This window comes from Vombatus ursinus, unplaced genomic scaffold, assembly GCF_900497805.2.
Source record: "Vombatus ursinus unplaced genomic scaffold, bare-nosed wombat genome assembly UNPS02014778.1, whole genome shotgun sequence".
NCBI classification, from domain to species: Eukaryota; Metazoa; Chordata; class Mammalia; order Diprotodontia; family Vombatidae; genus Vombatus; species Vombatus ursinus.
In genome coordinates this window covers 36,453,559-36,468,258 of record NW_020954556.1, presented here as the reverse complement: position 1 = coordinate 36,468,258, position 14,700 = coordinate 36,453,559, and the positions used below count along the sequence as shown (strand labels likewise).

Sequence of the window (14,700 nt, the reverse complement as noted above, 5' to 3'; positions counted from 1 at the left end):
CTTTCTTGCTGTTCCTTGTACAAGACTTGTCTGATTCCAGGAATTTTTACTGGCTGTCCCCCAAACCAAACACTCTCTCCCTCTTCATCTCTATCTCCTGGCTTCCTTCTAGTCTCAAATAAAGTCCCACCTTCTACAAAAAGCCTTTCCCAATTCTCCTTAACTTGAATGCCTTCCTTCTGATTTTATTTCCCGTTTACCCTGTATACATCTTGTTTGTACATAGTTGTCTGCCTCATTAGACTAGGAGCTCATTGAGAGCAGGGGACTGTGTTTTGTCTTTATTTGTATCCTTACTGCTTAGCACAGAGCCTGGTCCATAGTAGGCACTTAATAAATGGTTGTTGACATGACTTGGATGATTTTGGAATGATTAGCACAGATTTTACGAGAGAGATTTTAATGAATATATGAAATTAAAGCCTAAATCATGAAATTTTCTACATAAATTGTGAATGTTACAACATCCTATCCATCATTTAAAGTTTTTTTTGGGTAGATTTGTTAACTATGGGTCTTAATCATTTGTTCAATTAGGTTTATTACCGTTATTCGATATTTGTAAACAGGAATTACTATTTGGGATCAAATCTCACTTAAAGTATATCTAAATGGCTAGTAAGAACAATTTATAGACTTATTTTGTGTAATATTTTATGTAAATAATTTTACTAGTACAAAAAAATATATTCCTTCTAACTCAAGTTTGTTTTACTAGGTTTCAGACCTACAGTAGAAACCTTTAGGATAGTCAAAAGGGGTTATTCCTGAAATTACAAAACTACTCATCTGCTGAAAATTCATCCAGTCCAGTGATGAGTTATTTCTTTGGCCGAAGTGCTACCATGAAAGCCACCTGTTAGCCTCCAGAAAAAGGAAATGAAAAGTAAAAAATGATGAGGATGAAAACAGACAAAGGAAGAGGAAGAAAATCAAAGGTAGGCAAAGTAAAAGATGAAGAAAGAAAAGGACTTAAACAGGTAAGAAGAAGGAAGCAGGTGCGATATGAGAAAAATTTTGGAAGTAAGGAATACACAAGATGCATAAGTTCATGTTGGCTCATTATGTTAGGCTGCAAAGGTAGTTAACTGACTTGCTATTTTTAATGGGTTAAGAGTAAACTGGGAAACACAAACTGGGTTCAAACTAAAGAAGACCTTGAATACCAGGCTAAAGTTAGTCTTTATATTGTAGGTAACAAAGCAACAGTGACATTTTTGAGCAGGAAAGTAATTATTAATTTGGGAATAGTACACGGCATGGACAGGGGAAGAAATGAGACTGGAGTGATCAAGAAGCTATTAGAATAATCAGGCCACAAAATAGGGTACAGGCAGTGAGAATAATAAGAAATTAACACATGCAGGAGACATTATTTCAGGTATCTATTATTTATTATTTGAAGGATCTATTATTTCATTAGTCTAGGTACTCTCCTCTATCAATGCTGATGCCAATTCCACTATAACTGAGAATTGTTGAGACTAAAAAAATTAATTCTTTGTGGTCATTGTAATCATCAGCTTCTCTAAACTTAGCTAGGATGGTCCTTGGATAACAGAGTCCATCAATAGGCTCACAGTCAAAGTTTCAACCTTGGGAGAACCTGCCACAGCTTTTGTTCCACTACTATAATCTGAGAACCCAGAATTATGCACACAACACAGTAAGACATCGAAGGAAAAACGTAAAAGATATTTGAATTTATAATAGACACACCTCCACTCCCACCCTCCAAAGAAAAGAATTAGGTAAAGTGATTAGAAATGAGGAGAGAGTAAAGAACTTAGAAAATGACTCCAAGGTTCTGACAGAGAGAGAAGTCAAGAGAGAAAAACCAGCTTTGGAGAATAAAATGAAAAGTTCACTTTTAGGCACAGAGTTAGTTAACAACTGGTTCTAAATGGTAATGTTCACTAAGCAGTTGGGAGGTGTGATAAAGTTTGAGAGATCAGGGAGGCTAGGAACAAAAATTTAGAAGAACTGTCAATAAAACTGAGTTCAGGCCATGAGAGTAGAGTTCCCAGAGAAAGAGACTATACTTTCACTCTTACAAACAAGAGTTAGAAGGACCAAACTTGAAGATCTTATAGTCTAACTCTCTCATTTTACAAAGGCTCAGAGACATCTGCCCAATGTCACTCAGGTTACTAAGTAATAGGATTAAAATCTTGGTCCTCTAACTCCAAATCCTAAACACTTTCATTGTACATAGCCTGTTCCTAAGCTTGCTCAGTGCTGTTACAGTACAGAGATGGCTTGTGGCACAAAATGAGTTAGTATACAACTTAATTCATTTTCCTCTACAGATGGTGGCAGGAGCACGCAGCCCTCTGCCTGTAGCAGAGCTGTCAGATCCTAATGAATCAAATCAAAGTTTCTGGTACCTATTCCAATTCTCAGATGTTTCTGATTTGTAATTGAGTAATAATGTTCAATCTTCATTACATTTTACCATACTACAACTGTAATCACTCTTACAAGCAATGTGGACTGCCTACATCTCAGTGTTTTAGTGAGGAAAGTTACTATTTACTTTAATTTTGAAGTAGAACATATGTCCTTGAGGGCAGGAATTGTCAGATAGTCCATAATAGATGCTTGATAAATTAAAGTCTGCTGAATTAAATTAAAAAGTAAACTGTTGGGGAGGGAGGGGGAGAAAAATTTAAAACTCAAAAGCTTATGGAAGTGATTGTTGATAATTCAACATAAATTAATTTAAAACAAAAAAAATAAACTGTTAAGCAGTGAGATGGTGGTGGTGATCACATCAGAAGCCTAGAGAAAAGCCAGTGATAAGCTCTGTAGAAATATGTCTCCAAATTTTAATCATCTGTAAAGCTAACCTGACTGGAATATATTTTTTATTCTGCCGGCTTCCATGTGCTGGAAGTTCCTCTTAATGGCATGCAAGAAGAATTTGGTGTCATCCAAAAGCAGAATTTAAGTTTTTAAACCCATGCAAAATTAACATGACAAAAGTCTCAACATGGCAGACAGAAACTGTCTTTAATGACTGGCTTGAGAATTCATCTTAAGTCAAAACTCTACATATATAATGTCTCAAAGACCTGACAGAAGGAGTAGTTTTATAAATATCTATCCACTTGGGTTTCTAACTTGCCGATTAGATTTGAGGGAGGTTAGAATGAAAGCTATAATTGAAACTGGTCAAATGCAAAAGAGCAGAAATGATCTTTACATTCATCCTTTCCAAGTCTATGGCAGTCTGAAGGCACTGAACGCAGAAAGTAAAAAGCTTGACAAACTTATTCTACAAATTTTAAACATTGCCAAATAAGCAAATCACCAAATTGCTGAACTATATATATAAAATTGATTAACTTAAGACAGATGTTACATTTTGTTTAAAAAAAAAAAAGAGTAAAAATATTAGTGTTTTAATGTTCAACATCAAAACTTTTCCATATTAATTTGATATGTCTAGATTTCCAAATATATTGGATGGTACTGAATAGCGTTACTGAAATTAACTATACTCCCTGGAGCTTATGTGCATGATGCTAGAAGACAAAAAGCTGAATGCTGTTCATTTATTCATGAAAGGCATAAGGTTATCAAGATTTCTGCCAAAAGTATCTCTGTGGAAGATCCATTAGTGTTGGGTGCTTTCTTTTTTTCTTTATTAAAACAAAAAAAAAAGTCAACACCACTCCAATACAAACAGAACTTTCAATTTATATTTTAAAATAATTTATAATTTCCTTGATCTTGTTAACTTTTAGGAAAAGGAACACATTACAAATTACAAAAAAGTTATGCCTTAACTATACAATTGAGGACAAAGACGATCTTGAAGACCTATTGACTGATTATAAAAGTGAGGGAATCTGACATAAAAGCCTTTTCATAGTTTAAAACAAAGAATTGTTAGCAACAGCATTACAACTTTAGCACTATTTAACTGCAAAGAAGGAGATATGATCTACAGAGTAAAAAGAAACCAGATCCTTCAATTTTAAGGATTCTAAGTAAAAATTAAGAGACAGATGATACTGACTGAAAACACTAGCAAAATGTAACTTATGATAAATATATTCAATCAAATAAATCATTACATACCAGCAGAATCTGTGTAGTAGTTATTCCTAATAAAGTATAATAAGTCAAAACAGAAGTCACTCAAAGAAGGCACAGATAAAAGGAGGCAGATTATGTACTTTGGAGTCAAAGAAACCTCATTTGAAGAAAAAAAAAATCAACAAAAATCCTTCAAGAACACAGAATGCATATCTGTCCTTTCTATATAAGAGGTCAAGCCTTTAAAATTAAAATTTTAAAATAGAAATGGCTACAGGAAAAGCCTATGAAAACATCTAGGTTACTCTTTTAAATCCTTAAAAAATGCTCTTAATAAATCTAATAAAGAATTAAAGACAACAAAAGTAGCAATACACTGCCATTCAATTCAAGATCTACTACAAAATGTAAGGGTTGTAAGGGTCAAAAGAGTCTGAAAGAGAAGAGCACAAATAGGGCAGCTAGGTGGTGCATTGGATAAAGTGCCTGCCCTAGAGTCAGGAGGACCTGGGTTCAAATCTGGTCTCAGACCAGACACTTGACACTTGCTAGCTGTGCAACCCTGGGCAAGTCACTTAACCCCAATTGCCTTGAGGGGAAAAAAAAAGGATAAAAAAAGATACAGCACAAATACCTTTTAATGATCTAGCTAATAACATCAAAATTTTTTAAAATAGAAAAAAACATGAAGTCCTCTTGACTTCTCTTTTAGATTCAAATATATCATTTTTCTCTACTGAAAAGATTTTAAAAAAAACAACCGAGGTGAAAAAAAGTCAACAGCTTTATTATTTTCATTTTCATTAACAAAAACAAAAGCAAAACAAAACAAAAAAGAATAAACACCAGAACCGTTTACTTATGTTTGCTGACCAATGTCCTACAAATCTCCTCATGGTATGAAGTTTTATTTAGATTAGTAGCTACTCTTCAAAACTTATACTTAAGAGTGACATTTAAGACTTCAAATCTAATATAATTTACTTACATCTGGAAAATACTGTCATGTGTTTTTTTTCTTTGTAATAAAAAACTAAACTGCTATAATTGCTTTCTCTGAATTGTCCAAATGTATTAATTATAAATCTTACTCTATTTCAAAATACTTAAAACTATGGCTATTCTTATTCTCAATAAATTTGTATGCATAAATTTACGGTAATATTACTTAACTAGATTATTAATAAAAAAATTAATTTTTTAAAAAAGAACATTATTACTTACATCATCACTCTGCTGGGCTTCTTGCATAACAAATTCTCGGACCATGGATGGACTAAACTCTACTAGATAAGAAAATATATCTGTAGCGGCAGACCTGACCTGCAAATCATCCATTCCCTGAATGAAAGAAAAATTAAATTACTTAAATACACTTTGTAAAATAGCATAATTTGACAAGATTTATTGTGTATGGTTTGTACACTATTCTTTGCACTGAGGGAAGATCAACTCCTGTGCCATACATGAATAATCCAATGTGGGAACAAAAAAAAGTTTTATGTTAGTGATAATTTCTGTTGCTCCCATTACCCTGTCATTCTGAATATACTTGTTAATTATGTGTCCCTTCCTTTTCCTTCTTGAACAAATACTAAATCTTTAGAGCTGGAGGTGTTTAATAATTAGTTTCTGGAGAGGCAGCATAGTGGAGGAGATAGAAAGGCTCAGAATAAAGAGGATCTGAGTTTAATTGCCATCTGACACATACTGGTTTTGTAATCCAGGGAAAATCATTAAAACTTTCAGTGTTGGGGCAATTAGGTGGCACAGTGGATAGAGCTCTGACCTTGAAGTCAGGAGGACCTGAGTTCAAATCTGACCTCAGACACTTAAAAAAACTTACTAGCTGTGTGACCTTGGGCAAGTCACTTAACCCCAACCACCTTGCAAAAAAAAAGAAAAAAAAATTTCTCCACCAAGAATTTATACCCTGCCACTGCCTTCCCTGACAGGGTTAACTAACGGTGCAGTGGATAGAGTGCTGGGCTTGCAGTCAGGAAGAATGGATATAAATTTAGCCTCAGACATTTACCTTGTGACCTCGGGCAAGTCACTTAACCTCTCCTTTACCTCAGTTTCCTCAACTGTAAAATAGGAACCATAATAGCACCCACCTCCCATGGTTGTTGTGAGGATCAAATGAGATAATATTTGTAAAAGCATTTAGCATACTGCGTGGTACATAGTAAGTGGCTATGTAAATGTATAAATGCTTATCTCCTTCCTCCTACCTCTCTATCCCCGGGTTTCTAGAAATTTCTTGCTCTTGATTTTTCCATTATTACCATAAAAGAGCAAATATTCAATTAATTAGATTATGTATTCTTTACTTTAAGAAACAGCATGGATAGAGAGCTGGCCCCAGGGTCGGGAAGATGTGGGTTCAAGTCTCATAGTTAATACATATTGACTTTGGGACCATGGGCGATTTATACAACCTCTCAGTGTTCCAGGCAACTTCTAAAACTGTAAATCTTCACTGGTAGAGTAAATTCCTCACCAAGAACTCCCTATACCAGTGAAATCAAAGAACTGGTTAATTTCTCTTAAATTAACTCAAAGAAATATTAAGTACTTACTCAGTGTAAGGTACTCTACTAAGCAAGAAAAGGGACAGATAAAAAAGATGAATTAAAAAAAATAAATCCTAACAAGAAAAGGGATAAAAAAGATGAATAAAAAATAATTTCTAATTTCAAGGAATTTCCCTATAAGCAATGACTTAAGTAGGAAATAACAAAATTTCTGAATTTCCCATCTCAAAATCATAAGAAAATTTGAACTTAGCAGCCTCTCTATTGCTTAAAATTTGTCTTTACATTGATTCTAGATCAAGCTTCTAGCTTTTCCAAAATTAGTCTTTCATCTGGCTGTGTCCGTCTTCTTCTTCCCTGGTTGTCCCTAATTGGGAATACTTTCAAAAACCATTTTGGGAAATTGTATGTTTCCATAACTGAACCAATAATTATCGAGGGCATGACTGGTTTCTCTGGAAAATGCTCAATGTTTCATCCTTCAGCTGTCACCCTATCAAAGCCATTCACACACTAAAAGTTACAACTGTAAACAAAAACCCCAAACTGTAAAACTTACATATATTTGTTAATATTTCACCAACATTAGCCAAACAATAACTGTGATTACAGTAACTGCATTACAAAATACCACTTTATATCCAAAATGCACTGGTGATATAAATTTCATTAGCAAGACCTGTAACATCAATATAATGAATTCACAACTTCCAAAAGTATAAAGAAATTATATAGTTACCATTACAATTTCAAGAGCAGGAAGAATTCCCAATTTTGCCAAAGTTTTGAAAAATGCATCCCTGTTTTGAGGTTGTAATGTTTGAGAAAATGCACAGAATTCCTTGAAAAAATTAACCTGTAATGTGAGAAACCATAGTAAGTTGACACTTATGAAGACAAACTTGGGAGTTCATGGGAATGTGGTGCTACAGTAAAGGGAACTCAGTATAATACTTTTTGGCCAAAACCCATCTTTTACGTGGTGTAAATGCACCCAACTATGCATATCACAGCTGTTGGGAACAAGCATCATCAACTGCCTTTCTCTGAAACTATTATCTTATTATTATAAAAGAACCCTCACTTATAAATGCAAATCTGATGGTCAGAATCCTAGATTCCAATCAAGTGAAGCAAATAGCATTGTGGCATAGTGGGGTGAGAAACACTGCAGACTTTAAGTCAGGAGACCGAGGTTAGAGACTCTACTCCAATATTTACTAGGTGTGTAATTCTGAGCAAGTCATTTAACCTCTGGAGTCCTCAATTATTTTATCTGTAAAATGAGAGGGGTTAAAATAGGTGATTCCTAACATCTCTGTGGTTAGTAACATTCTAAAAATAAATAATTAAAAAGAAAGCCTACTAGATAAATATTTCACTGTTTAGGCTGGTTTCCAATCTACCACAGGCATCAGAGTAGACAAATTCCATGGGTCGGTAGACTCTTAAGGACAAAATACTGGCAGTTTCCAATTTACAAATGAGTTGTATTCCAAAAGTTCACTTGCAAATTGGAAACCTAAGGCTCAGAACTCATAATCTCCTAGAAAAAAAGTTACACAAAAGTAGACAAATTATCAGGATTATTTGTGGAAGCCTGTATATAATTCAACATAGTTTAAGTACCTAGTGCTAGATTCATATACTTAGGTCCTGGGAACAAGGGACCATGCTGTGTGCAGGAAGAAAAGGAAAAAAAGTTTTCTCCTTCTTTCTTGAATATAAGTCTTAGTAAAAATTTTGAAATTAACAAATTCATGTTTGTACTCCCCTCCCCAAAGTCCAAAAATATCTCCCTCTTGGACCTATATGCTGTTCTAATTCTAACTCCGGTCCTTAACCTGAACAATGTTTCCCTTTGCTGCTAATCAAAATGTCCATTTCCTGAGTACAGGTGACTGAAATTAAGTACTGTATTAGGAAGAAAGAAAATAATAATGTAATAAAGTGTTTGCTTTAATACTAATGTTTTTAATGATGCTTTCGTACATACCTCTAAAGGATTTTACATTTTGAAAAGAAGATGTTTATATCTAAATTTCTGGCAGCACAACAGAAGTATGTGTAAAAATTTACTGTGATGTAATATGTTGGGAAAAAACAAGTTACCCAATAGGCAGACTATCCCCTTCTTTTAACTCTTTCTTTTCCCTCACTTCCAAAACCATGGAAAATCTAAGCGCTTTAAATTTGTGCAAAATTGCTCCCAAGGCAGCAGCAAGGATTTTTACAATTCTAAAATAAAGTAGATAGAAAGACAGCGGCAACTATTTGTACATACAGGATGTTTGCAAGTCTGTTGCGTGTATGATGAAGACTATTTGTACTGGAAAGTGCTCTTGAGATTATGAATCATCCTAAAGACATGCTGGTGGAGCTGTAATTTCATACATATGGATACTGCTAACACCAATAAAGATTACAATTCTTCTTATCCTATGGGATTCTTTTCCATGTCTTTCCATAAAACAACCAACATGCTAGAGGTCTTCTGATTATTTTAATGTCTCAGTAGTACTAATGTACCATTCTAACTGTCCATTTCATAATGAGTCTCATGCTCACTACTATGACTGGTCCACTTCCTTTTATTTTTTTCACCATAATCTTTTTATGCCACTTCTTGCACAAAAGCCTTTGTTCAGATATAGAAGAACTGGAATGGAATCCTGGCTCCAATAAATGCTACACATGTAGACTTGAGCAAGTCACATCATACCCCTGGGTCTCTATATCATCATGAGTAATCAAACACCTAAAATGTGTTATGAGCCATGCACTGTTTTTTAGCTGCTAGAGACATAGAAACAAAAATGAAAGTCCCTGCCCTCTTAAATTTTCTCTGGGAAGAAATGAGGAGAATGGACAAGGAACTCTTTAAAGTAATCTCCAGTTCTAAATCCTCTGATCCTATGTGGTGTTTCATTAAGTCTAACCAGAAGAATACACAAGTGATAAAGAAATGGGTCTTTGGATCACTAAAAAGCACATCCTACTTTCCCAGAAACAGAAACAAAAACAACCCATCCAAATAACCACTACCTGCTCAATTCTGGGCCCATCTCCTTTTCAATCAAATTAAGACCCATCCAGCAGCATTCACGTCTGGGGAAGAAAGTGAAGACTTTTAGGAGTATAGGTGGTATTTTAAAAAATCATTGCCACCAATCAAAGGCAAGGATTTCAGAAGAAATGGCAGATTTGAGAAGTAATCAGATGGTTAATAAGATGGTTTTTGAAAATTGGATTTGCATTTCTGGACCATATTAAAAATACTCAGGAATGATAAGTGAGAAGCAAAGGATGAAGTCTATCTCACAAGGGCTAGAAAGATACATCTGCCTACTTTGTAAATTCCATCAAAGGGTTTTAAATTGAAAAGGAAGGGGAACAACTTAAGTAACAGAGGAAATAGCTAAATTGTTGAAAAAGTAGTAAAGATACCCAGAAAGTCACAGGAAATAAAATCTAACAGATAGAAATAAAGCCCACAGCCTGAGATGTTTATATACAAGTATACCAAATATATACAGTAAAAAGAGAATTATAGATCAAAACATAAGGTGGCAAATTTGAACTCAGAGATACAATAAAAACGAGGAGGTTGGTCTGGGTAACCTCTAAGGTCCTTTCCACCTCTACACCCAAGAACCTATGATTCTCCTCCCTCTCATTTTTGACACTATGCCTCAAGCCTAAGATTGCATTCACTTTTTGAGAGAACACATGGCCTTAGTGGGTAGAGAACTGGTTTGTGAGTCAGAAGTCCTAGGTCTAAATCCCACCTTGGATACTTACTAGCTTTGTGACCCCAGGCAAATCACTGAATCTCTCTGGGTTCTCAGTTCCTGTTTTATTGATAATCACAGCTGACATTTTAAACACTGCTTTAAGATTTGTATTTTACTTTTATTAACATATTTGATCTTCATAACAACTGCACAGACCACATGGCTAGAAAGAGGAAACAGATGAAGAGGTCAGGAAACACAAGGCTGGTACACAGGCTTCATATAGTAGTAATGAGAGACTTCAATTATCAAGACATTTCCAGGGGCTTTCTCTCTGCCAAAAGGTAATAATAATCTATATTTGCAGCAAGACCAGCTAATAATTATATTTATTTGCTTTAATAATTTTATTCTTTAGAAGCAGAGGAACCAAGAAAAGGGAACAACTTCTGGATCTGACTCATATAAAGAAGGAAAAGTGGCTGCTAGGATAGAAATGATTGGACCTTTTCAGAGAAGTGACCACTTTATCTTAGAATTTATGATAGAGATGAAAACAAACAAGCAAACAAACAAAAACCACCAGAAGTCAAACGTAAACCCTAGATTTTAGTAAAGTAGATTTCAAATGTTAAGAGAAAGGAAGGCAAATATTTCAGTCTAAAATTCTATAGATAAAGTCAGCTCAGAAGGGAGGGGACACTCTCAAGAATGAAATTTTTCATTCTCGAGACAAAAGGAAACAATTCCAAGAAGGAATAAAAAGGATATGGAGAGAAGAAGTAGATGCACATGGAATTTACCAACCAATATAGAATTAAAAAAAGATAACTATATAAAAGAACTATACAAAAACAACACACACTATTAACAACTATGTGGGGAAAAAATGAGCAAAATCAATAATAATAAGAGAAAGGCAAATCAAAACAAGCATGAGGTTTCACCTCATACCCAGCAAATTGGCAAAGAAGATAAAGTACGAACATAGTCAACACTTAGAAGTTGTAGAAAGAGGCATACTACTCCATTGTTAATGGAGTATAATAATAGTTCTGGAAAGCAGTTTGGAATTATGCAAATCAACCAGCTAAAATCTTTGACCGAGAGATTCCACTACTAGGCATATACTCCAAGGAGGATACTGACAAAAAGAAATCCCCCAAAAAACTGTAGTAGCATTAGTGGTAATAAAGAACTGGAAACAAAAGTAGATGCCCATAAACTGGGGAATGGCTTAAAAAAAATTGTGGTATATGAATGTAATAGGATATTACCATGCTGTAAGAAACAATGAATCTGGTGAATACAGAAAATCATGGTAACCTTTACATAATTGATGCAAAGAGAAGGAAACAGCCAAGAAAACAACATACACAATGTCTACAGCAATGTAAATGGAAAGAACCACCACAAAGAAACTGAAAATGAATACTGAAAAATTACAAAGAATAACCTTGGTCTCAAAGAAGAGATAAGAAGACATCCCCCACTCCCCACCCCACTTCGGTTAGGTCCAGTCCTTTGCAAAAGGGGGTCCACCGGTGTGTAACATTACATACAGTCAGATTTTTTTGACGGTCCTGATCAGTTTTGCTGAATTTGCTTTTTCTTTTCCTCTTAAAAAAATTCGCATTTGGTCTTAGTTAAAAAAATGGAACATAAGATCAGTGGAAAAGACTAGACAAGAGAGATTTAGAAATAATGGGACTCAATAGCCCAGTGTCTGATAAAGTAGAAAACATAAATCCCCTCAAAGAAAACTCCCTATGTGATAAAAATGTTGGGAAAACTAGAAAGTAGTCTGGCAGAAATAGGACCTAAATCAACATCTTCCACCACATTCCATGACACATTCTAAATGGATATGCAAACTTAATATTAAAGATTATACGATTTAAAAATTAAAAGAAAAGCAGATTATATACCTCTTACTGGATAGAAGATGTATCCTTAACCAAACAAAGGCCAGAACCAATTACAAAAGATAAAATAAATCTTTGACTACTTGAAACAGAAAAGCTTCTTCATGAACAAAATTAATGCACTTAGTTAAGAAGGGAAGTGGTCTAATTAGTAAAAAAAAAAAAAAAAAAATTATATCAAATTTCCCTGATAAAGGTATAGTATCCAAGAAATGTAAATAAATATAAATAAGAAATATAAATAAAATATATAAGATTAACAACCATTCCCCAATAGAGAAGTGGTCAAAGGATATGAACGAACAGCCCTCAAATGAAGAATAGCAAAGTATAACTACATGAATGAAAATCAAAACAGTCCTGAGGTTTTACCTAACACCCTGAAATTTGGCAAAGATGACAAAAAATGGCAATAATCAATTTGGAGGTGCTGTGAACTAATGAGCACTGTAATACATTGTTAGTGGAGTTGTGAAATGGCACAACCATTTTTGGAAAGCAATTTGGAATTATGCAAGTAAAGTGACTAAAATGTCTATGCCCTTTGAATTACAGACTCCATTAGTGGGCTTATACCCCAAGGAAGTCATTGATAAGGGAAAAGTCCCCATATATATATCAAAATATTTATAGCAATACTTTTTGTATGATAGCAAAGATCTGGAAAACAAAGTAAATGCTTATCTACTGGAGAATGGCTAAATAAATTGTGGTATAAGAATGGAATGTAATATTATTATGCTGTAAGAAATGATGTGTGTAATGAATACAGAGAAAAATGGAAAGATCTACATGACTAATGCAGAATGAAATAAGCAGAGCCAAGAAAAAAACAATATGCACAGTAACTACAACAATGTAACTGAAAGGAACCACACATTAAAAATCAAAAGTGAATGTGACAAAATTATAAAAGAGCAAGCAGGACTTGAATGAAGATACAAGAAAACATTCCCAACCTAACCCTTCATGAAGGTGGTTGTCTACAGGTGTTACACTTGCCCATATTTTCAGCCTTTTTCAACGTAGCAATCAGTTGCGCTGATCCCTCTCTTTAAATACTATTGTTTATATGGGTTGGCTCTCTGGGAGGGGCATGGGGAAGTATAATTGGGATAAATATGATAAAAAATAAAAGATATAAATAAAAAATTATTTTTAAAAATTCTTTGTCCTAAGGGATATTTCTCCAGGAGGAGGAAGGGAAAGGAATACTGAGAAATCTAGTTGATAAAAAATAAAAAAAGAAGATATGAATAAAGATCTATTTTTCGAACAGACAAGTACAGAAGATGGAAGCAAGTGCAGATAATGGAATTGGAATCCAAAAGCATGGCACCAAAAAATAAAAATAACATCAGGAATATCAAAGCTTGGAATAAACTGGGGCTGACTAGGAATGCTAAAGTAAACAAAATGATTTTTTTCCAGTTGTCTGTAAGAAAATAAAAAGTAAAGGACTACTGCTTGGGGTGGTTTAGAAAAGGTTAAATAAAATTAAGAAAAGGCAGAACCGCAAAACTTTTATTTGTTTTCTGTACTCAGGAAAATAATCTATGGATTATTCAGGACAAAACAAAAATGGCTAATAGGGAGTTGAAACCCAAGATAAATAGGGACATAGATAAGAAAGCACCTAATTATACTTGATGAGTTAAAATCACCAAACATGAATTAAATTCCAGGGTACAAAGCCAATTGCTGGAGTTATATCCTTAGTGTCTGGCACTTAATAACTGCTTGAGGATTGATACAATTTCTCAGTTGTTGTCAGTGATCTATGACAGACAGGAACAGGAGAGGTAATAAAAACCTAGAGAAGGCTAAATATCACTTTTTAAAAATGGAATTAAGTTTGATAGTGCAGTGAGCTTAATTTGGATTCCTAGCAAAATTCCAGAATGTATCTTTAAAGGAATGGTTATTGAACTGTTCAGAAGAGGAAGCAGGGATCACAAAGTCAGCAAAACTTCATCAAGAACAGAGTGTGCCAGACCAAACTCATTTCCTTTTTTGATAATTACACCAGTAGATGGGGAAAATATTATATCAGTTTTACCCAGACATTAGCAAAGCATGTGACAGTTTTTTATGCTATTCTTAAGGAAAGGGAGTCATGGGCAACTAGATGGCACAATGGATAAAGAGCAGATAAAGTGAGGAAGACCTGAGTTCAAATCAGCCTGATACCAAGTAGTTGTGTGCGCCTTAGCAAGTCATTTAACCTTTTTGCCTTATTTTCCTTATCTATAAAATAGAGATAATAACAGGACCTGCCTCTAAGGATTGCCATATGGATCAAATGAGATGATAATTGTAAAGCTCTTAGCAACAGTAAGTGCTATATAAATGTTAATTATTATTATTACTATTATCATCATTATCACTAGACTTTTCATTTGTCCTTGTTAAACTTCATCTTAACTAGCACAGGGCCAAGTAGTGATCCTTGAGGGCACT

At 34.3% G+C, this 14,700-nt stretch overlaps 1 protein-coding gene across 3 annotated transcripts in view; it reads right to left on the bottom strand.

The window, feature by feature from the left end:
- The window catches only part of PPP4R3B (protein phosphatase 4 regulatory subunit 3B), a 79,271-nt gene that overhangs the window by 19,968 nt on the left and 44,603 nt on the right, over window positions 1-14,700 (bottom strand). For all 3 annotated transcript variants that reach the window (XM_027865148.1, XM_027865149.1, XM_027865150.1), the window contains 2 exons: window positions 7,321-7,437; window positions 5,269-5,385 (listed from right to left, as the gene is read on the bottom strand). In XM_027865148.1, the coding sequence (XP_027720949.1) occupies window positions 5,269-5,385; window positions 7,321-7,437 (234 nt within the window). The remainder of the gene's footprint in view (window positions 1-5,268; window positions 5,386-7,320; window positions 7,438-14,700) is intronic.